Consider the following 21719-nt stretch of genomic DNA (forward strand, 5'->3'; position numbering starts at 1 on the left):
GGGCGGTCCTTGGCCGGCCCGGTCCGGCCTGATCCGGCCGGCGCGGGCCTCCCCCCGGAGCTGCCCAGACTGCCGCCGCGGGCTTCTGGCCGAATCCTCGCGGACGTCCAGTTCCACGCGCCCTGAGTGGGCTAAAGGGGTCGACTGACGGCAAAGAGATGGGGAAAGGTTATTGGAGAGTAAGCAAGCAAAACGCACAATCTAGACAAACCTGAAATGAATAGTCATTTGAACAGGGAGGGATGAGTTTGCTTGCCAGCTGTGTACCTGTATTTTCTTGTAGTGGTGAGAATTTGTTTTTCCTGTAGAAGATGCATGAGATCCTCCTCCTGTGCGGAAAATAAAAGCGTCTGAACTTGTTGCTGAGCCAGGCTATGGTGTTCAGTGTCCATGTATTGTCAGATTTTACTGACCAGAAATGAACCTGTACAAACTTCAAGGCAGCAGCACAGAACACAGTGTGAACTGGGCAGCAGCTGCTCCTGCCGGCACTGAAAATGAACAAAAGGAGGCCTTTAACCGTGCTGATTTAGGGAAGCAGAAGGATGGACATCAGGAAGATGCAAAGACGTGTTGCAGTATATGTATGGGAACAAACTCAAGTAGGAAACAGTTTAATGGACCAAGATCCAGTGGAACTGATTTCTGCAGTCATGAGCCAAATGCCAGGTCAGCTGGAAGTTTCAGGAGGCAAAGCAAAGTTAACAGGTAACTCTCAGTAGTGTACAGAGCTGACTGTCCTCTGTTGCTTCACCAAGACCTATTGTGCCTATTGTCCAAAGAGTTCTTCACAGGGCTCACTTCTTTGAGTAGACTGAGGAAGCTTACCTGAATCCCAAATTGTAATATTTGTAATGATCTCAGATATAGATTAGTTTTTTGCTACATGATGCCTCATAAGCTGTTTGTCTAATTCTTAAATTGGCTGATCCAGATGCGTCATTGGCCCTTTTGTGACTTCTAAATATACTTAATCTGAAGACTGTATTTAACAGTATGGCAAAAATAACTTTAATAATACTGTTCCAGAGTATTCAAAAATTCAATGTAGCACTTCTAAATAAATAAATAAAGCAGTTCAAAAGTAATCATTCATGTGATGTTGAACTGGCAAGTAAAATTCAAACATTGTACTTCAATCTATTTAGTGACTTATGTGGCAAGATTATGATACTAAATAAAGAATAGCAAATGGACAAAAGCTGAGGTAACTGTGTTCATGTTATCTGTAGGATTAGAACTGGTCAGCATTTTGAGGATATTTGCTGCTTATGTTTTAGCCAGTGAGATGAGCAAAAATAGAGAGAGGGAAATTTTACTTGTTAATTAACATTGCAGCTGTTGGTGAAGGGTCTGTTGCAAATGTAATGAAGACTCCTAAATCACAGGAGGGATGAAATCTATGCCTTGGGTGTGTTTTGAGAACTTCGCATTTCCACAAAGTGCTTATCATCAGATGCTGACTTCGAGGCTAGAAGGACTTGCATAGGTTCTGATTCTTTGTGTATGTATACCAGTAAGATTTAAAAGGTCTAAATTAAATATGGGCTTATTTTTAGTTGCTTGTATTGCTGAGATGAACCTTGGAATTTTTGTCATTATTCATTAATAAGTGGGAATGAAGAGGTTCAGTGCTGTTAGACTTAAATTTCACAGTATCTTAGCAAGCAGACTGGTTATCRTATACCTTTTCCATTCATATCATGTTGGAGTTGGAAAGGAAGAAGGTAGAGGGAAAGAGATTAAACAGCACAGAAATGAGAAATGTACAAGAAAAAATATAGTGTGTAAGCATTAGAACTCTTCCAGAGATTTTGTGAACTTGAAGCCAAGCCCATAAAGTGGTAGTTTAGTGAGTAATTTTAATAAGTCATCAGAAAAATAACTACTATACTAGGAGTCCCCAGTAAAGTTAACCTCTCTGGTTTTGTACAGTGAACAGCTGAATTGGAGCCAGTCACACAGAGATATGATGATGATGATGATCCAAGAAATGAAAAGGTGTTTGCCTGAAGAAAAAAGGAGTTCCAGCAAGCCCAGTACTATCAGTGCTCTCAACTATGCCTTGCAGTGTGTCCAACAGGTCCAAGGTATGTGAAGGAAAAAATCTGGAGGTATAGAAACTATACAGCAGCTTGGTCTAAACAGACATGTCTGGCAACAAATAGCATTAAAACAAAGGGAAACACTGAAATTATCCTGTAAAAAATTTGTTTGAAATTGGGGGGGGAGGTGTTAACATCACATCATCTTTTTCTATTCAAATGCCTAGCTGCTACTACTCTTTTTCTCAGAGTCCAATCCCTAACAGGTGCTTACTAGTAACTTTCTTTGTATGTTGAAAAAAATGCATCCCTGTCCCAGAATCAAAACTTGTTGGATAGTCTGTATCTTATGCTGCTGTTTTCCACATGGTTAACTAAGTAGCTTAATTGTTCATTTGTCATCACATTCTGTCCTTTCCACTTCCTCCAGCTCGTTTCCTGTAACATAAGTAGATCACTCCATTGGTATAACCAGTATTTGTTTTTCCTTTCTCACTATGCAGACCTTCTCCATCTCGCCTTGGACCTCTCCAAAAGGATGACAAAAGTATGAGACCTGTGAGACTATTTTCAAAATTGTCTCTGTACTGATTTTATTGTGTTTGTTTTGTTTTTCTGTTTTTCAATTAGCAAACAGTGAATTTTTCCAAGCTGCAAATGACCGAAGAGTGTTTCAGACAGATGTGATCACATACAGCATAGATGAGCTTGTGGCAGTTGCATCTGAACACACTCCAAAAAACACTGTAAGAAATTCAGTCAAGGAGTTCACTACCTGTTGTTTCACTCTATATTTAATCGCCTTACATGTCTTCATGAAAATAGTGTTGTAAAATTTAAAAACCTTTATGTTTTAGACAAACAGATCTTTCTATTAGCAGAGGTAGATCAATGCCATGGCTTATGTATGCTGGATCAGGATACTCAACAGGAATAAAAGTGAAGGAATAATTATATTTCTTTCTCTTYTGTCAGAAGCAAGTTATCTTTCTGAGAATCTTAGAGTTCTTTTACAGTAATCTCCTGAGACAGGCTGAGTAGTGTGTTTTCAAAGCTGTTCAAATGCRTAGATGTAAGGGACTTGTCTTTAGTTTCTATTTGCACTCCTGGATTAAATTTTTTTTTGTTGATTTGCAGTATGCATCATGCTTTCTGACTCTGTTTGAAAGAAACAGCGTTTCCTGAGATTGAATAGTATCAGATACCAAATTAGAAAAACTGTAAATACTCCTCTTTGAGAAGTTGTTAGAATGTTTTTGTGGAGTTGTGATGAGTACTTCTGAAATTTGAGGAGAAATCTTTATGGAATTATAACCAGTCATTCTGAAAAAAGGCATGCATCTTTGGCATCTGCTTCAGTTTTGATGTCATAGTCTTAGTAGGTTTTGTAGGCTATTAGTCTCCATGCTGCAGCACTGGAGAGTGTAATAACTCTCACACAGTTTTAATGGGACACTACCTTAAGGACATTTCTGAACCTTTGCTGTTGTTTGGGAGTGGGGGGGGGGTGATGTTTTTTAGTCTTTTCAATATTGCTACTATCTTTTGGGAGAGAATTGCCTTTAACAATGTCTGTTTTCCAGGACACCTTTGTGGCTGTRTTTTCCTTGCTTTCTGGGCGAATAGTGCATATTTCTGATCAGGCAGCATCTATTCTAAACTGTAAGAAAAAATTGTTGGATTCGTCCCGGTTTGTAGAGCTGCTTGTCCCTCAGGATATTAGTGTGTTCTACACACACACTGATCAGTCCCACTTGCCGCTTTGGAATACAGAAAATCAAACAGGTGGGACTTGGCAATGATCCTAATTGTTTTCTGTGTCTTTCTGTCTTTGCAAAATGAGGATAGAATGGTCATTCATTTGAAATGCTTATATTAGCAATATATATAGGCCACACTTGTTCCTTTTTCAGTTGAAAACTAGAGCAGCTACGCATATGGTCTCCTAGCAGTTTAACTGTTACTGGTGGGTTAAAAAAAAAAAAAAAAAAAAAAAAGTGCCTAAGGACCTAATTATCAGGTTAAAATGGTTTAATCTAGTTATACAGTTGCTCAGGTGCCCTGTATAATTTGTGGTCCACTTGCAGCCTTCTGTGAACATAGCTCCTTGAACATAAATTTTAAGCTGGTCAGTTGTTTACTTAGAAAGGAGCCAGAAGGCAGTAAGTAGAAAATAGAGCTTAAAGGCTAGCCTATATAAAGATGAGCCTTCAGTAAAGATACTGAAATGATATTGAATTCTCATGTCTAGCTATTAAAAAAAAACAATCTATACTGTCACTACATCAGATGTGACTAAATAATGGCTTTTGAGCCATGTTACTTGTGAGCAACCAAGTGTAGCTCGCATGCCAGAGCTATGTCTTTGGTCCACCTAGCAGTGGTTACTGTTACAACATCAGGGCTAAGAAGTCAAAATTTGTTGCTACAGAATGATGCAGGACATCAGAGGCTGCTAGCACTAACATGCCAGGCATTCCAAAACTTTGGAAGACAGACCTATGCCTACCCAGCACAGCAGTGACACCCTTGTGGAGCTGTTGTTATCTTCTTGCTGTGAACTGTTACTGAACTTTCTCTCCCCTCAGCTCTTGACTGYATATAGTTTTTGGCACATAACTCATAAGCACAGGAACTTTAGCCTTTCCTGTTCTATGGTGATGCACTAGGCATTTTAARTATCATATATTTCTTCTGAATTTAGTTCCAGGTCATCAATTTCTCCGAGAGTGAGTGGGCTGGGGAAGAAAGAGAAATATTAGATGTGGGAGCAGACTGTTGAACAGATGGTTCAATATCTAATATTGATCGGGGGTGAGAATTCAGGCTTGTTCAGAAAGCCTGGAGAATGCAGAGTTTAAAATATTTTTTTAAAAGATACTTCTGGTAGTTTTGACTTTTTCTAGAGTATTAACTGATAATTTCAATGTATATTCTTCCTGTTAGCTTCTCTGTGTGAATATGCCCAGGTGAAATCCTTTTTCTGCAGGATCAGGCAAGTACACTATTACAGTCTTACGTTCCTGAGGGCTGGACACAGGGAACAGTATTGGGCAGAAACAGTGTTGCATTGTTAAAGCTGACCAATATGAGCTTGTGAAACTCCACTACAAAATTGGCTTACTGTGTTTATTATAGGCATCCAGAGGAACATACAACCTATCCTTTCACCGTGGTCATTCAGTTCACATATCCCTCCAGTAGTGGTGGTTAAACTTGCCTGGGGACAGAAGGAAAACTGTTCATGCACTTTTCTTGTGGACCTCGCAACTTCTTTCAGTACCGTTGTGCAGGAGAGGAATGACTTTGTCAGAAAGTRTTGTGCTTCTTTTTAAAATTTGAGAATGGAGGCAAAGAGTGTTTTCCGTAAGTCGGCTCAGGAGTTTGTGACGGAGGTAGTAACAGGAACTCAATCACTGAATTCCTAATGCAAGACCTCAGGGATGAGATGGATGCAGTGTATTGCTTTGTGCTTAGCTAATTTTAACACTAAAAGAAGAAAAAGATAAACAGATAGGCTTGTAGTCTCCAGTGCCGTTCTGGTCCAGATTGAGATGGTTTTTTGATTCCAGTAAGAACTATTTGCTTCTGAGCAGATACAGTACATACTCCATCTTTAATAGATCATTAATATATTTGCTTGTTTCAAAAACCTGAGCTCTAAAATCACCTTTCAGTCTCTTGAATTATATGAATGCACTTGGAATAAATATAACAGGCCAAACTTAGGTGTTTTAAGCTGGGAGGACTGTGTTTGTAGGATACATAAACATTCTGCAATAGTTTCCATTTCTTCAGATTTTCATACAACATCTATCTTTTTCTGACAGATCCTTTAGATTATGCAGGCTTCATGAATAAAAATGAAGGGGCACACAGGCACACACTGGACGTACCTGTAATTTTTTTGTGTGTACGTGTGTGGTTTATCCTCTTTGTAGTGTGTCAAATTCCGTTTGTTTTATTTTTCCCCAAAGAGAGGAGCTGTCAAAAGTGATTGTTACAACACTAACTTCTCTCTAGAAACATTTTACTAAACTAAGTGTAGGATAACAAAGTAACTTGAGAATGTGATAATGTCCAAAAGGTATCTCAAATCTTTGTCAGACTTGAGTAAGATACTGCAGTCCTAAGCTATACCAGCTGAAGAAGCACTTGCAGTAGAAACAGGGAAATGTTGATGCGGTGATTACAAAGCCCTGGTTAAGATCTCATCTAGAATGCTGTGTGCAATTACTGCTCACTCATGTTCTAGGAAGACAAACCCGTATAGGAGCTGGACAATCAAAGAATGACAACTATTTGTGAACTGAGGGTAGAAAAGTCTTGCTTATTTAGGTCAGTGAAACAAAACCTGAGAGATGCAGAGTTCTTGCCTGGACATCGTACAGAGAGAACACCAGACAGGAAAAGAATTATTTGACTTGAAGAACAGCACAAAATCACTGAATACCTTTAGTCTGAGAATTAGAAGGTTTTTCAACTACTAGAGCAATGACATTCTAGAACAGCCTTTCGCTATGACTATTGGAGGCAAAACACCTGCTTGGTTTTAAGGGGGTGAGATCAGTATTGTGCTGTGTTGATCTGTGATTGCAGGGGATTGTATTTAGGGCCTCAGGAGTTTCTTTCTGGTCATCTGGTTCTGTGCATTCTGCATGATTTTTTTTTTGCATATATTCTATGCGCTGGGCTTTCAGCATTGGTGTAAAGCATTGGAGTCTTGGCACTGGTGCGTTAATCCTTTTTACTTTTCCTCAGGCCTGGTAAAGATCAAGAACAAGAAATGCGTTGTTACCCCTTCCGAATCACCCCGTACTTGGTCCATGTGTGCACTTCTGCCCACATGGATGCAGAATCCTGCTGTTTAGCTTTGGCTGAGAAAATTCACTCTGGATATGAAGGCAAGTCAGGAACGTCCAATAAGAAAAAAGCCAATAGGAAAAAAAACAGTGTATGAAAGTTAGCTGCTCTGATGAGAATTTGTGCTTGGGTATTCTCACCCATGTAAGTGCTAGTTTTTATATGCATGTCCACACATGCATGTATATAGTATAAATGTGTCTTCTTTCCTGGGTCTGAAAACATTTGACCCTTTCCCACAATTTGTTTTGTGAGAGTGGGGGCAGAGGAGATGGTAAGTTGGAGAAATCTGTATCACCTTGTAGCTTATAATGTTTTTTGTGTGTTACTAGTCAGAAAGCAGCGAACAATTGAAAAAGTTCAGGATCCCATAATAGAGCATCATGAACAAAGTAACAATTGGATTTTCTGTCTTAATGCATATTTTGTTTCAGTAATTACATCTTTTTTTGACTAGCTCCTCGAATTCCTATGGAAAAAAGAATCTTCACCACCACTCACACCCCAGGATGTGTTTTTCTTGAGATAGATGACAGGTGAGATTTGAGTCTTAGGTACTGTGAGCTGTGTGTGAAGAGGTAGTAGAAAGATCTTTGGTGATTTAGCTGCAGACACAAGTAAAGCAGATGAACTATGCAGTTTGCAATAGTTAATTTAATAACATTGTTACTAATTTTCAGTAATTCTTTGTGTTAGTTGGCTAATTGGAAAAAAAAGCTAGAATTCCAAGGAGATAATCTCCTTTGTTAACAAAAAATGTAAACTAAACTACAGTCAGCTTCCATTATATGAGGTAATAAGGACTGTGATAATCAGAATAGTGGAAGGAAACATAATACAAAGCTCTGGGGATCACAGCGCAGAGATACAGCAGTACTGAGCTGCATCAGATGAATTTGGCCAGGCTAAAGCTATCTCTTGAAAAACSACAGTAGTGTTTTTTTTCAACACATTTGGCAGCAACCACATCAGATTTCTAATTGACATTTTGCCTGTGACCTCTTTCTTCACGATCCCATTTCTTCTTTTTCGTACGCAGTAAACACAAAACTGCTTGTGACTCTGAAAAACCTGTTAAATCTCCTGGCTTAGGAATGTTTGTTGTCACTGGTATTTGTATGTTTACATTGCACTGGCGAATGAATTAGAAAATGTTCTGTAGCTTTAGAGCATGCCATCATAGATCGTATCTGTGGACTTCACTGCCAAGCAAAGGGCTGAGGATGTTCATGACTATATTGTAATCAGTGATGTATTTGGTTTTCAGAGCAGTGCCTCTTTTGGGTTACTTACCTCAAGATTTAATCGGAACATCCATACTGATGTATTTGCACCCAGAAGATCGTCATTTGATGATTGCTGTTCACCGGAAAAGTAAGTACAGACAAATTACTACAAAATTCTACTGTTTTTAAATATTTTTCCATTCTGATATGGCTTGCCATGTGACAGATCTGCAGCCTAGACAAAACTAAATGAAGTAAAGCAAGGTTTGAGATCAAAGCAAATTCTAAACCAAAGTTTTAAAGAACCCCGGTCATTAGTTTTTGTGCTTGCGCTGCTGTGTCATAATGTAAACTAAACCTTGTCTCTGTGGGTTTTTTTGTTGTTGTTTTTGTTTTTTTGTTTTTTTTTTTTGTTTGTTTTTTTTGTTCAGTCCTGAAGTTTGCTGGTCAGCCCCCTTTTGAACATTCACCTATTAGATTTTGTACTCAAAATGGAGATTATGTCATACTGGATACCAGCTGGTCCAGTTTTGTGAATCCTTGGAGCAGGAAAGTAGTGTTCATCATTGGCCGACACAAAGTTCGAACGTAAGTCAGTTGAAGAATTGAACTGTTTAGGTGCTCTTCACTGATTATTCTATAAAGCAAAACATAGCCTCAGTTCTGAACTACAGCTATCATATTGCTAGTGTAGTCTGGGACAACCATCTAGCATCTGTCTTGCAGCCAGTTCTTTCAGAAAAACACTAGTTTAGTTTATTCAGTTTGAAAATTATTAAATCACTCTCAAGTAAAAATCAAAGTTAACATTCTTCTTTTTTTAAGCATACGTTTGTACACATGGTTAACGTTCAGATATTGTGCCGATGGACATGTCCAAACCAACGTATCAGTCTTAGATGGGCTATGTAAAAGCTGAAAAGGGATGCAAAGGGTAGATTGAAAGAATCATTGCAGATACACAGCCAAAGTTGCCTTCTGGCTTATTTTCTTTTGGGAATGTTCATTTTATGTTGGAAACTACTTAGGTTCTGTGTAGTCTCTTTTAAAAAACATTTTAAAAAAAACAGCATTAGTGTTGGATGTGCAAGTTACTTTTTCAGGTGTTTCTCTTCAGTTCCCAAGAGATTTGGAGAGAGATGGCTGTCTGATACCTCCCCCTTATCTGACTTTACTTATAAGAAGTATTCTCTGGGATGCATTTTGATTTGGCAAAATGATGTTTCTTTCAAGATTTTCTGGGGTGTGAATTTGTCTTGCGAGTGAAGGAGACGGCGTGGTAGATGCTTGTCAACCTTTACTGATGCCATTGTGCTGGTATATTGGTTTCCCTGAATCCTGTGGCTTCACATGAAGCACTGCTCTTGTATCACAGTCCCACTACCGTAGCAGTGCTGTTTGCGGAACAAATGTCATTTCTCGGTGTTGATTCAGGGAACCAAATCCCAGTGGAGAACATAATCTGAGATCAAGAAATGCGTTCTACTTTTGGCTTTGCCGTAGCCTGATTCTGATTACTTTAGAGGAAGGTGCAGTAGCTGTTTTTTAGTCTTTGTCTTCAAAGAAAGTTATATTATTAAGAAATAGGAACTCAAGTATTTATATTTAAAATATAAATGGAATGTTAAATCCAATAAATACAAGAGAAGAGAGAGGAAGAAAAATATATGCACTTTTGTGTGACTTTTTCTCAGATCTTAGGTGTGAACTTAGGGACATAAGAAGTACCTGACTARGTTAGACAAATGATCCATGCCATTCAGTGGCAAAGAAAGTTGCTGCTTAGGGAGAGTACACAGTTTGCAGTCTGTTCCTCTAAGATAGCATGAAGAACTGTTGTATTAGGGATGCTAAACAGTGCATCCTGTCTAGTCCTTTGGCTATTGCTTTAGGGGTGGGGGTAACCTTCAAAAACATATCTGAGACTATAAAACTTGAAATAAATAAGTAAACAAATAAAAATTGCGGAGTAGCAACTGTCACTTTTTCTAGTTAGTGATATTGCGCTGCCTGGATCACTTTTACTAATAGCCCTCCTAATTTATTTATTTTGTTAACAAAATATCAATGATATGCTTTATAAAGCAGAAGAACTGATCTTACTTTGTAAACCTATTCTAACTCTGTTTATAGTTACTTTTTCTCATTAAATTAGAATTAGTACTGAAATTTTGTTGACTTTCTGTAGAAGCCCTTTGAACGAAGATGTTTTTGCTGCAAGAAGTAAAGAAATGAGCAGTGTTGAGAAAGAGATAAGAGAATTGCAAGGACAAATTTACAAGCTTCTCCTGCAGGTAAAGAAGATGAAAGAATTCCCAAACACTGGTTGGCCTTTTGAGTGAGAGGCTAGGGAAACTGAGGCTGGTTAGCAGACTACTAGCTAGAAAACCTCTTATAAAAGGACTGAAGGAAAATTATTGGAGAATTGAAGGATAATTATCTCCAATTATAATTGGAGATGGGCTTGTGTGCCAGGATTAAAAGTAAGATTCTGAGTGGCCCACCTGATTAGAAAAATGGTTTTGACGTATTTACCAAGTGTTTATGTTGAAAGATAAATCTGTATCTCGAAACAGCTTTCTGTGTGGCAGATTACTTTTCCCAAGCAAGTGGTAGAGCCCAAAATAATACTGACTTCTCACTAAATTTTCTTCATTTACTCAAAGTTCTCTGTATTGCAAAGTATGCTGCTGTGTTTCCCTTCTTTGTGGTGTCTAAGAGGATTTTTTTTCCCCCTCTCTTACAGCCAGTTCATAGCAATGTTTCTAGTGGTTATGGAAGCCTCGGTAGCAATGGCTCTTATGAACACTATATCAGTATAGCATCTTCAAGTGACTCCAATGGGAACTGTGCAGAGGAGGTGCAAGAACCGGTAAGTCTATGCAGGTAATGCCACATTCCTAGCAAAAATATAGTTTAAAAAATGAAAATTCTTGCTGTGCACATACTCATTACTTATCATTAATTTTATTGAAGTGGGAAGATATGCCTATATGTTCAAGCTAAACGTGCTTAAAATGGGCAGTTACGTTTTTTTTTTTCCTGTGTATATGTTAAAGTTTCCTGAATAAAATGAGCAAATAATTGACAGTGGTACACTGAAGTAAATTGAAGAATTGCTCAAATATCAACCTTCTCAGAGTGACAGGCTGTGAAGAAAAAAAGTGCAAGAACTATGCAACTAAGAAGAGAATCTGATGCATGTTGGGTGGGTGGAGGGCATATCTGAGAGGGATTTTTCCAGTTCGTTTAAAAGGAGACTAGAGATGCACTGATTTCCTATAGAAGACAGTGGAAACAATCCTGTCTTAAAACAAACATTGCAATTACCCAATTTCCTTGTGAGGCTCTTGGGTAAGTCATCAGGTTATTTAATCTCTCAAGGCTTTTGCACTGGTATAAAAACATTCAAATGCTGAGGCTCTTTGAGCTTTAGTATAGTTAATTTAAATAAATTGATTTTGATAACTGCATTCATTAAAGTTACAGGTGCTAGTAGATACAGGCTTAGGCTGCCAGTCTACTCCCTTTTAATTTGGAGAATAGAAGAACCCAAGTCTTAATGGTCTCTTAGGGCCTGTTGTCATTCACTTTATTCTGACTTCATATTTTTGTGTATCTCAAGATGACATTGCAACAAGTATGTGCAGATGTCAACCGAATAAAGAGTCTGGGACAACAGTTGTATATTGCATCAAGAAGCAAGCTGCAGAATGGAAATGAACAGGCTACAAGTTCAGAAATGCTAGGAGGTGAGTTAATGTAATGACAATTCTTAAGTTAACATGAACTCTCCCAGATCTGTAGCCATGACTTTACCATCTTCTGTTATACTGAAGTGCTTCATACAGTCTCTTAGCCATGGCTCAGAGCTGGGAAGTGGTTTAAAATATAATAAATAAGACGAATGCAGTAGACGCAGTAACTTTTAACTGTTCACTTAGGTGTAGAGAAACATATCCATCCCTTTTCTAAGTCAGTAAACTTTTTTTTTTAATTTTTTCTAGTGAAAATGCAGACCTACGCATAGCAATTATAAGTCTACTGTGAAAGGTTCCTTTAGTTGCTTTTGTGGACATTGGTCTCAGCAGTAGCCCGTGGCCTGAAGGTTGAAAAACACTGCTTCACTTACCAGTGAAGTAGTGATTTAGTTAATTGTATGCTTAATATTGCGCTAGTGCGGATTATTTCTGGTTAGTGCCTATCACAAACATATAGGAAGAAATGGATGCTTCTCCAAAGATCATAGGAATCGATACTAAAACATTTTGGACTCTAATATTCTCTACCAAAGTTAGACTTTACTTCAGGTTTTGGTGATAACACGGTTGCACTGTGACTATTGAGGCCTAAGGCTGAATCTACTGTGACCAAAATATCTATGCTATAAGAAGCTGTTTTTCTTTTAAATAACAGGTCATATTCTGCAATTTGTAAGTCAAGATAAGAGTAATAGTAATTGTAGTTATGTTTAAAATTGACAGCCCTTGAAATACTGGTTTAAAAATCTAATTAGGAAAGATTTGATGCCTGAGTCTCTTGGCTATTTTTTCATTTGTTAGTTTTAACTCCAGTCAATGTCTTAAATATAATCTTTTTTCTATGATGTTTTCTTTGTATTCATTAGATTATTCTGAGTGGATGTTAACTTTATTTTTTCTTTTCACTCAAATGCGTGAATTGGGATGAAAATGCAGAATAAATTACTAATGAGAGCTGTGTTGTCACAGGTCATATATCCTGTGTAAGTATTACCAGGTAGTGCTTAGATGCCTTTGAGAGGTGCCTTTGAGGCTTTCTTCTTTTCTAGGGAAAAGGCACGCTGCTTCCTGTTTTCTCCAGGCATTGAGAAGTGATAGCACTGAAGAACCAGGCAATACATTTTATGATGATTCAAAGAAGACTCCGCATGTTCCATCATATCAGCAGATCAATTGTGTTGATAGTATCATCAGGTAGTAAACTATGAAGTGATTTTAGTGATAAGTTTAAGACTAATTAGGGGAAGATAGCTGTCCAAGCAATTTACATCTGTCTAAACTGGCTCGATTTTGAGTTATGAGATAAATTCGGGATGGTTTGGAATGCTTCCTATATAAAATATATTAATAGGATCCTTATGACATTTCTCAAGAAAACTGAATATGACCAAAGAAACTATTACAGTAATGAAAATTTTAGCTTTGTATTTTTCAATCAAGTGTTATATATGGTTATATACAAACTTAAATACCACCTACTAAGGTATTAATTGATTGAAACGTCCTTGATAATACAATGCTTGACTGAAATTATTTATTTACTGCATTCAGATAAAATGCATCATATTAAACTCATTTGCAAAAAAAAAAATCAAGGTAGAATCCAAATTCGGAAAATTCACTTGCTTTATTAGGTGCACAGAAGCTTTTGGTCACTGCAGTAAAGCATATAAAGTTATATGGTTCCTGAGTTTTGTGCTTTCCTTTTGTGGGAAGGGATTACAGCTAAGCTCTAATTTTGGTTTTGGGCAAGCATCATTTCAGTGGGCCTAATATTTTGGAAGAACTGAAGAGCATTTTTGCTGTTAAATTTCTCCTGTAGAGTCTGAGGTATGTATACCCTCTGAACAGAAAATGTAATTATATCAATAACTGTACAAAAGAGGAGGTTATTCCAAACAATTGTATGTTTGAGGGAAGAAGATTTAAAATATTTTGAACTATTCAACATTGAAGGTAAGTCTCCAGTAAGTAGCTATACTTTACCTGCCAATTTGGTTACTTAATCAGAATCAACTTGAATTATGAGGCAGTGAAGTATTTAAGGCCTAAAATGCTGTTTGTAGCTATTGACTTTTGTCTACTGGTAGCTTCACCACTGACACGCTAACAGTTTAAGAGAGTTATGATGAGCATAATACTTTGTCTCCTCGACATATGCTTTGAGAACATTGGAACAAAACAGAAAGTTGATACAATTTATAGAATGTTGATATTTTAACCTCGTATACAATGCCTGTTTTTCAACGTGTAATTGATAGGTTTTGTTCGAAATACTCTTTAGAAGGCAATTGTGTGTCCAAAACTTCTATAGCAAATTTAAAATACTAGTTAACAGCATCTGGATCTTCATTTTGATTTTTTTTATATATGTTTATCTCTCCAAACTGAAAAAACACACAGCAGGGAGAGCTTCTTGTGATATGCTCGTATTTCAGATATCTAGAGAGCTGCAGCATTCCAGCCTTGAAAAGAAAATGTAAATCTACAAATACATCATCATCATCTTCAGAGGATGACAAGCAAGCACAGCAAAGCCAGAATGTAGTCAAGGCATTAGAAGGTAAGATGAAGTATATTGACAATCACAGAGGAAACATTTTGGTAGCCCAACATTTATTTTTTGATATGCCACTGTCATATGTTCCAAACTTGGTCTGTTTTTTAATAACTGACTCACTCAAACTAACAGTACAAATATTTTGATTACAAGAACTGTCTACTTCCCTTGTCCAGGTCTTATGATTAAACATAAGCTCCAATATTAATCAAGTCTTTGAACTTGGTTTGCATCAAAAGAACAATTGTTTGTTGTTCCTAAATAAACTTTCTGTTGCTCTCTTGTTTTATACAATGCTTAGTGTGTGCTAGCATTACCATCATACAGAAGTTTTATTCGTTTGTACACAAAACTGTCTTATTTAATAGTCTTCATAGGAGTGCTTGTTTCTGAACCAGTCAGACTTGATGAATTATAAGCAGTTGTAGTGCTTTGACCTTTGTAAAAAACATTTTGTCACTTACCAGTAGATACTGCTGTTCTTTCATCAGTTAATTCCCAGACTCCAATATCTGCTGACCTGGAAGAGACTCTGAAAGAGCAGACTGCCACAGGCGTGATGGCAGCTCCTCTGGTGGACCTGACTCTGACCAACAAGGCTCCGAGTGTGGTATCTGTCACTAGCCAGTGCAGTTACAGCAGCACTATAGTGCATGTTCCACACCCTGAATCAGGTACTGTTCACACTTGCAGAACATTAAGTGACTCACTGATGTCTACATTTGAAGATATTTCCATGCTGAAGTACACAATGTGAAGGTTTTCTCCACTTTAGATACTCTCCCATGAATATAAATTCTGAAGTATAATTAAACTATTTCTAGGAGCACTGTGAAGAAAACTTGCAGATGAAAACTTTTACAGTATTTTTGTAAAACCTAATTTTAACAGAGGACATTATTCCCCCCTCCCCCATTACAATACACTTTTGGCACTTGAGGAGGAAAATAAAAATACCTAATAGACCAGTGTTACTTCCTTTTAATGTAGAAAGAAGAGTAAAAGCAGGGTTATCTAACTACTATTGGACTAAGAAAGTGTGAAAGAAAAGTACGTCTGTAACTTTAAATTACGTTTGAATTTTCCCTAACCATGCAAAGTAATTTGCTCAGTTGATGCTATACAACTATGTTTGAGTGTAGAGGGTGTTGTCTTCTCCACTGAGTAGCTCAGACATGATTGTTTTACATGTGACCCTCTGTGCTGGGGTATCTGACACCAGAATGCCAGAGCAACGCCTAAATGATTTATTTTTTTCCCCTGTTCAAAGAAGTGACTACAATGGAGGATGCCACTGTTGGAAGTGAACACGTTGAGCTGCCTCCTGTGAATGCTCAGAGTCTTATTATGATTCCCGAGGAATTAAAGCCAGTTGGGCTAACAAAAGAGACGTTGTCAGCCCACACTCAGAAGGAGGAGCAGAACTACGTGGACAAGTTCCGCCAGAAGATCTTGCTCTCTCCATTTAGGACTTACCTCCAACAGGGGAGCAGAAGTAACAATGGACATTCCTGTGATCAAGGTAGGCAGCAGGTTTGTGAAATGAATTGCTGAGCACGGGAGTCTAGTTCTCCTTTTTGTGATTTAGTGAGTATCTTACTATGGCTGCAGACTGAATGCCTCCTTAGAACTGCCAAGATAGGACAGCAGTGTTGCCCACACGGAAAGGTCTGCCCCATCTTGGATGTTGGTATCCTGGACTTGTCACAAAGCACCTAATTGTTGCAATAAATCCTGCAAGTCCCAACTGGTTTGATGCCTCCAGTTGAAGGAATGTAAAAGATCTGATCAGGATAAGCCAAAATGATCAAAAAGAAAATTGATTTTATGAAGGAAAATAATGTGGATATGTCAGCAAAGACATCACTGTGGTGAATGAAAGATTTATCCAGAGGAGAGTCAGCTCTCTGAATAAGCTACGCTCTCTCAATTATCTGGATGTTTTCCTTTTTTCTTTCTTTTTTTTTTTCCTTCCTAGGTCTGTCATGTGTCTAATTTTTCTTCCTCCTTAGGAGATTCCCCTTCAAAGCAGATGAGCCCAGCTAGCTGCAAAAAAGGCAAACATGGAAAATTCAAGCGCCAGAAACCTCGGAGACAGTCCTCAGATTGCCATTCTTCTAGTAAAAATAGAAATAGTCTTCCATGTGAAAAGAGAACAGTTCAGAAACAGTCATTATCTCCCTCAGAAGTATCTTGTCTGAGTCTCTCCAGTACAAATGCATTTCCTCCTATGGGATTTCCTGTCTCTTCTGATCCACTAGCCTGTTTTCCAGCCTCTTCTGTAAGAGAGGAGCTTTCCCTTCACTCATTAAAACCTGAGTCCATGTCATCATCACAACTGYGCTGTGAAGCACAGTCATTTCCAGCATTTTCTGCCCCAAACATAGGCACCTTAATGGCTGTGCTTTTTCATAGTTTCCCCATGTATACTCAGATGCCTCAATCTGGCTTTCTTCCTCCCCTTCAATATGCTTATCCCTCCTCTTCGTATCCGTGCACTACACTACCTCCGGCTCCCCCTCCCTCTACTCCATCACCGGTAGCACTGAACTCTGTGCATCAGCCCTTTGTAGCCTCCCCTGCCATGTCCACTGAAAAACAGCAAGAGGGCCTCTGTGACCAGGCCCTGCTGCATAGTAGCTCACAGAGCAGCTCCCCACTTCAGCTGAATTTTCTTCAAGAAGAGCTGCCAAAACCTGTGGAGCTTCCCGTTAGAACCGATGCTAAAGCACATGTGAAGGCAAAATGTGTAAGTAACATAGGTTTTTAGTGTAGAAAAGAAACCTTGATTTCCATGCTGTTTGGTTGCCAAAAGCAATGGTATGTTTCAGGATCACCAGAGGGTTTTTGTAATTTTTTGTTTGTTTGCTCACTTTTTACCAGTGGCTGTGCCCTGTAAACTGCAGGGCACAAATAGCACAGGAGGCAGAGAAAGTTGTTTACATTTGAGCCCATGGGAAATTGTGACAATACAGTTTTGGCACATAGTGAATGCCACAAATGTGAGCTCTTTTGGTCTAGGTTGCCATGAGCTGCCTTCACTCAGCATTTTAGTAGCAATTTTCTCAGTCATTATCAGGAATTTTGGGTGGGCTTTTCTGCATGTGGAACTTGGTTACAGCTGCACAATTCATGTCCTTTTTCACCCAGTCCCACAGTCTCTGTGGAGAACCAAAACAAAGGGAAGTTTTTTTTTTTTCTAATTACTCCCTCTGTCTCCCAGGGATGCAGCTAATGAACGAAGAACAGGGATCCGTGTGGGTCGGTTTCCATACATGGGCATAGAAAAGGCCTCTCCAACTTCGGTGGTAAACTCAGAGGCAGGAATCTGAGCTCTGCAGGCAAGGAAAAAGTGTTGACTCCTGAACCCAGATTGGGCTGGAAAGGCTGGATCAGCTGAAACTGCAGGGTAGGGTCCTGAGGGGGAACGGTGTACCTATAGCTGCCGAGGCTGTGAGCTTCACCTAGTGAATCAGGGGAAGATTGTTTCATTTTCCCTGTAGTGCACCATTGCGTGATGTGTGTGGCTGCCTGATGCCATCTAACAGAATATGAAGGGAACTGACTCTTGCTATTTTGTCAGCAGAAAATCTTGACTTAATGCAAAAGTCCAATATTTTGAAAGAAACCCAATGGGGAAGATCTACAGCAGAAACCAGTAGAAGAGAGTCCAGAGGCTTGTTAGGTTCACCCATGAAGAGTGTTATCTTGAGTTCTAGATGGCCACTCATTTTCAGAGCTATAAATTCCAAACCTGTTCAACTGATACAAAAACTTAGTTGGCGTATGACAAATTCACTGAACGCATTAACTTCCTTTTTCAACGTAAGAGTAACTTCCGTGGATGTGTTTGTTTTGATTCTGTTTCCAGGACAATGATCCAGAAGCTAGTGGTAACAATGATAGCCTCTGTCCTTCTAGTGAATTCACTTACCTCTTACTGCATGAAGACTCCCAGTCGGGTACTGGTTCAGCAGCATCAGGCAGTGGATCAGCTGTGTCTAGTTCTTTAGGCTCTGCTTCCAATGAGCCTTCTGGTTGTGGCACAGGTAGGGAAGTTTGAGATTTGGATGTTTGCTGCTATGGTGTTAGCCTGTTGGTAATTAATAACAAGATACTGTGATAGGAATAGGAAATCCCAGTAAGAGGATCTGTAGTCTTTTGCTTTTGATGAACTTTCAGTGTTTGAAGCCAAGTATGCTTCAGTGACTTGTACTCAGAAACTGGAATTTAAGAAGCCATTCCTTTTAACCTGTAAGTCTCACTGTTTCATTTTACTTGTTAACACTTCTTTATCTGCATTAGATACTGCCTTTCATCTTATTTGAGTAAAGTTAAATCTGCCTAGAGCAGGGCCTCCTGGAACAGAAGCAGAGAGATTGAACCAATTAATTTGGAGAATGAAAACAGGGCTTGGGAGATCTTGAGTTACTTTATAGATTGCACTTAATCTTTGAATTCTCAGTAAGTTGTAATTGCTTGCCAGAGCAATCATTTGCGAGTTGCCTGTGTTCGTATTATAGAACTAGCTAATAAGAATACATTGGTGAATTTACTAGTTGTGCTGGACTTTTAGGATTTTTCAGGCACCTGAGTTCATTTTTCATGGTAACTCCCAGCAGGTAGTGGGAAGAGCATCAAGTACTTTGCCAGTAATGGTTCTTCTGAAACATCCAAAGAGGAGAAAGATCAGGAAGCAGAAGACAAAGGGACATCTCGTAAACCCAAACATGAATCAGCCTGGCTGATGATGGAGCACACACCTGAGCAGGTTCTGATGATGTATCAGATGCCCAACAGGTTAGAAAACATCAACAGTTTCTAACAAGGAGCTTTGGATCTTCTCCAAAGATGTGCATAGAAGAATTGTAGAATTAAAAAATGAGGCCATGGAAACAATGCAAATACCATTACATCTATAAGTAGATGTATTGAACTACTGTTCCTGCATTTTTAAGTTCGGAGTTTTTCCTATTTTTGTATGTTTTTTCTATTTTTGCTATCAGTTAAAATAAGCTAACATACAACTTTCTTGCTGAAGTGTTGAGGAGATTGATTATTGTCCTATACTTTGAATGCGTGAAAGGGTAGTTAATGTGTTATTTGCAGTATATGTACAATTAGTTCGTAGATAATGTATTTTGGAATTCCTAAGTATACGCAAAGAAAATGTAGGAGACATGCCTGTTTATAATTTATGACTGGGATTAAGAATTCTGTAGCAGCTGTTTTGAAGATACTTTCTGGCAGCAAACAATAAATGCTATATTTTTCCTGTCACTCCAATTGGAGGATGTTTGTATAATGACAAAATCACTTTTGTCTGTCCTCCTTTATTTTTTTTAAAGAAGGAGCACGCAAGAAATTCTAGACAATAAAACCAGAAAAACAATCCTCTCGATCTCATACAATATGAAAAACTACATTATGCTTTTTACTAATATCAATTTTTCCTGAGTCCCCCATGAATAAGATACAATAGCTTATGTCAGGTAAGATGGAAAAAGTGAAGTGTCATATGTAAATATTTCGGTCAGCTGCAAAGATCATCACTTGTCTACAGGATTTTTTAATGCGATTCATGGAAAAAAATAAGGCTCAGTTTCTAACTTACAGTTGTCAGTGTTGAAAGAAGCCTTACAAACTAAGTAAGATATGTCAGACCATAGCTGCTTTTTAATGGCTGATGCTGTCTGGACTGCAACTTTAGAGAGAGATGAAGGGACTCTCCCAATGTGATTATATCAGTGCCTTTTTTCTGTGAGTGCAGCTGTCCTAAATGGTGTCTGTTACTTGCAGAAATAAAGAGGAAGTTTTAAAGGAGGACCTGGAGAAGTTGATAGTCATGCAAAAGCAGCAGCCTTGGTTTACTGAGGGGCAAAAGAAGGAGCTGGCAGAGGTGCACTCATGGATACGGACCCAGACTGTCCCACAGCAAATCAACACCCAGGTAAGGAGCTGTGAAAGGAGTCGGCTTATTCATACCTTGGCTAGCCAGAGGCAGTGTTGTTCCTAACCAATGCACTTTTACAGTGCTGGGGTTGCTGATGATTATTTTTAAGTGAATAAAAGAATGAAATGTTTTGGGGATACTGGCCAGATGAGGAATGCCAAAATACAGCTGTTTGCACTGTATTTGTAAAATATGCAAGTTCTGTCTAAGAATCAACCTGCAACAAAGTTTGTTCAGTCACTGTTGGATGAATGGGAAGAGTTTCAAGCTCTCACGTAGCAATCTATGTACAGCAGTGTTTTATCTGTTGGTGTTAGGCATTTTGTTTGTTTGTTTTGTTTTGTTTTTTTGTAAAGGTGACTTTTGAGATGATCGATAGCAGGCAACAGTGTAGAAAGTTAGTGGAGATCAGGTCATGTGTGTTCAGTACATTGAGAGATACTCATAATCACAGAGGAGGTTCAGACACAGATTAAGAAACACATAGTTGTATCCACCTAGTAAAAGCAGATACTTTCTTTAAGAATTTTGGTGTCTTATGCCTGATTATTATTTTTGTTTTATCAGGCATAACTTTTAGGCAATCAGCTAAAATATTTCTGATCTATATTAGTCTGTATTGATCCTGCAAACACTTAGGAATATATTTTGAGCATCCTAATCAATTTAAAGCTCATATAGTCCCAGGTGCTATGGGGAAGAAAGGAGTAAGGCAGAACTAGCCTCACAAAGGCTTAGTGCTCTAATGATTGATTGTACAGAAAACTTCAAGACAAAGGAGTAGGCTTCTTTCATCTAGTCATGTAGCAGAAAAATCTAATGTTTACTATAGCATGACATGCTTTGCATGCTAGATTTTTGAAATATGATATTCCAAGCTATGATATTTATTCTCAGAGCAGAAGGATCTTAGAGATCTATGTCCTTGGCACTGCAAGAAGACCAGAAAACTAGTTTATCTAATATTTTGTTGATAAAAATCTTGTGTGTCCTAGTGTACTTAGAAATATGTGTTAAACTTAGAAAAATCATGTGTCACTTGGTCTTTCAGAAGCGTTGCAATACTTGCTTCTCAAGGGTTGCATAAGATAGATGAAAATGGGTGTGCACATATAAATATTTGACATGTAAGGGCCTGGAGACTGTTCATGACCCATAAATAATGTTCTACAGAATAATAACGAACACAGAAGGCCATGTTTCCATTATAAGTTGTCATTTTGTGACTGCTGCTGAATTTGTCACGTGCAATAAAACCAGGCTTTGGACAGCAGAAAGAAATGCAGAACTTCTAATAAAATGACTTTTTTT

General features: G+C 38.4%; 1 protein-coding gene across 8 annotated transcripts in view; it reads left to right on the forward strand.

The window, feature by feature from the left end:
• Positions 1 to 11: 11 nt before the first annotated feature.
• PER3 (period circadian regulator 3) overlaps positions 12 to 21719 on the forward strand; it is a 46805-nt gene continuing 25097 nt past the window's right edge. For 4 of the 8 annotated variants that reach the window (XR_014896660.1, XR_014896661.1, XM_085311537.1 and 1 more), the window contains exons 1-20: positions 12 to 708; positions 1936 to 2090; positions 2676 to 2791; positions 3629 to 3830; positions 4992 to 5040; positions 6807 to 6949; positions 7366 to 7444; positions 8176 to 8282; positions 8566 to 8722; positions 10323 to 10428; positions 10881 to 11006; positions 11760 to 11886; positions 12945 to 13089; positions 14334 to 14458; positions 14947 to 15129; positions 15726 to 15977; positions 16468 to 17204; positions 18327 to 18504; positions 19075 to 19255; positions 20255 to 20405. Coding sequence is in view for 5 of the 8 variants with exons in the window: in XM_085311537.1 (XP_085167663.1) it covers positions 419 to 708; positions 1936 to 2090; positions 2676 to 2791; positions 3629 to 3830; positions 4992 to 5040; positions 6807 to 6949; positions 7366 to 7444; positions 8176 to 8282; positions 8566 to 8722; positions 10323 to 10428; positions 10881 to 11006; positions 11760 to 11886; positions 12945 to 13089; positions 14334 to 14458; positions 14947 to 15129; positions 15726 to 15977; positions 16468 to 17204; positions 18327 to 18504; positions 19075 to 19255; positions 20255 to 20405 (3609 nt within the window). In the remaining 3 variants the exon portion in view is untranslated. The other 4 variants (XM_085311539.1, XM_085311538.1, XR_014896662.1 and 1 more) reach the window with 4 other exon arrangements.

This window comes from Rhea americana, unplaced genomic scaffold (assembly GCF_003343005.1).
Source record: "Rhea americana isolate MKP2758 unplaced genomic scaffold, rheAme1 scaffold_343, whole genome shotgun sequence".
Taxonomy (NCBI): domain Eukaryota; kingdom Metazoa; phylum Chordata; class Aves; order Rheiformes; family Rheidae; genus Rhea; species Rhea americana.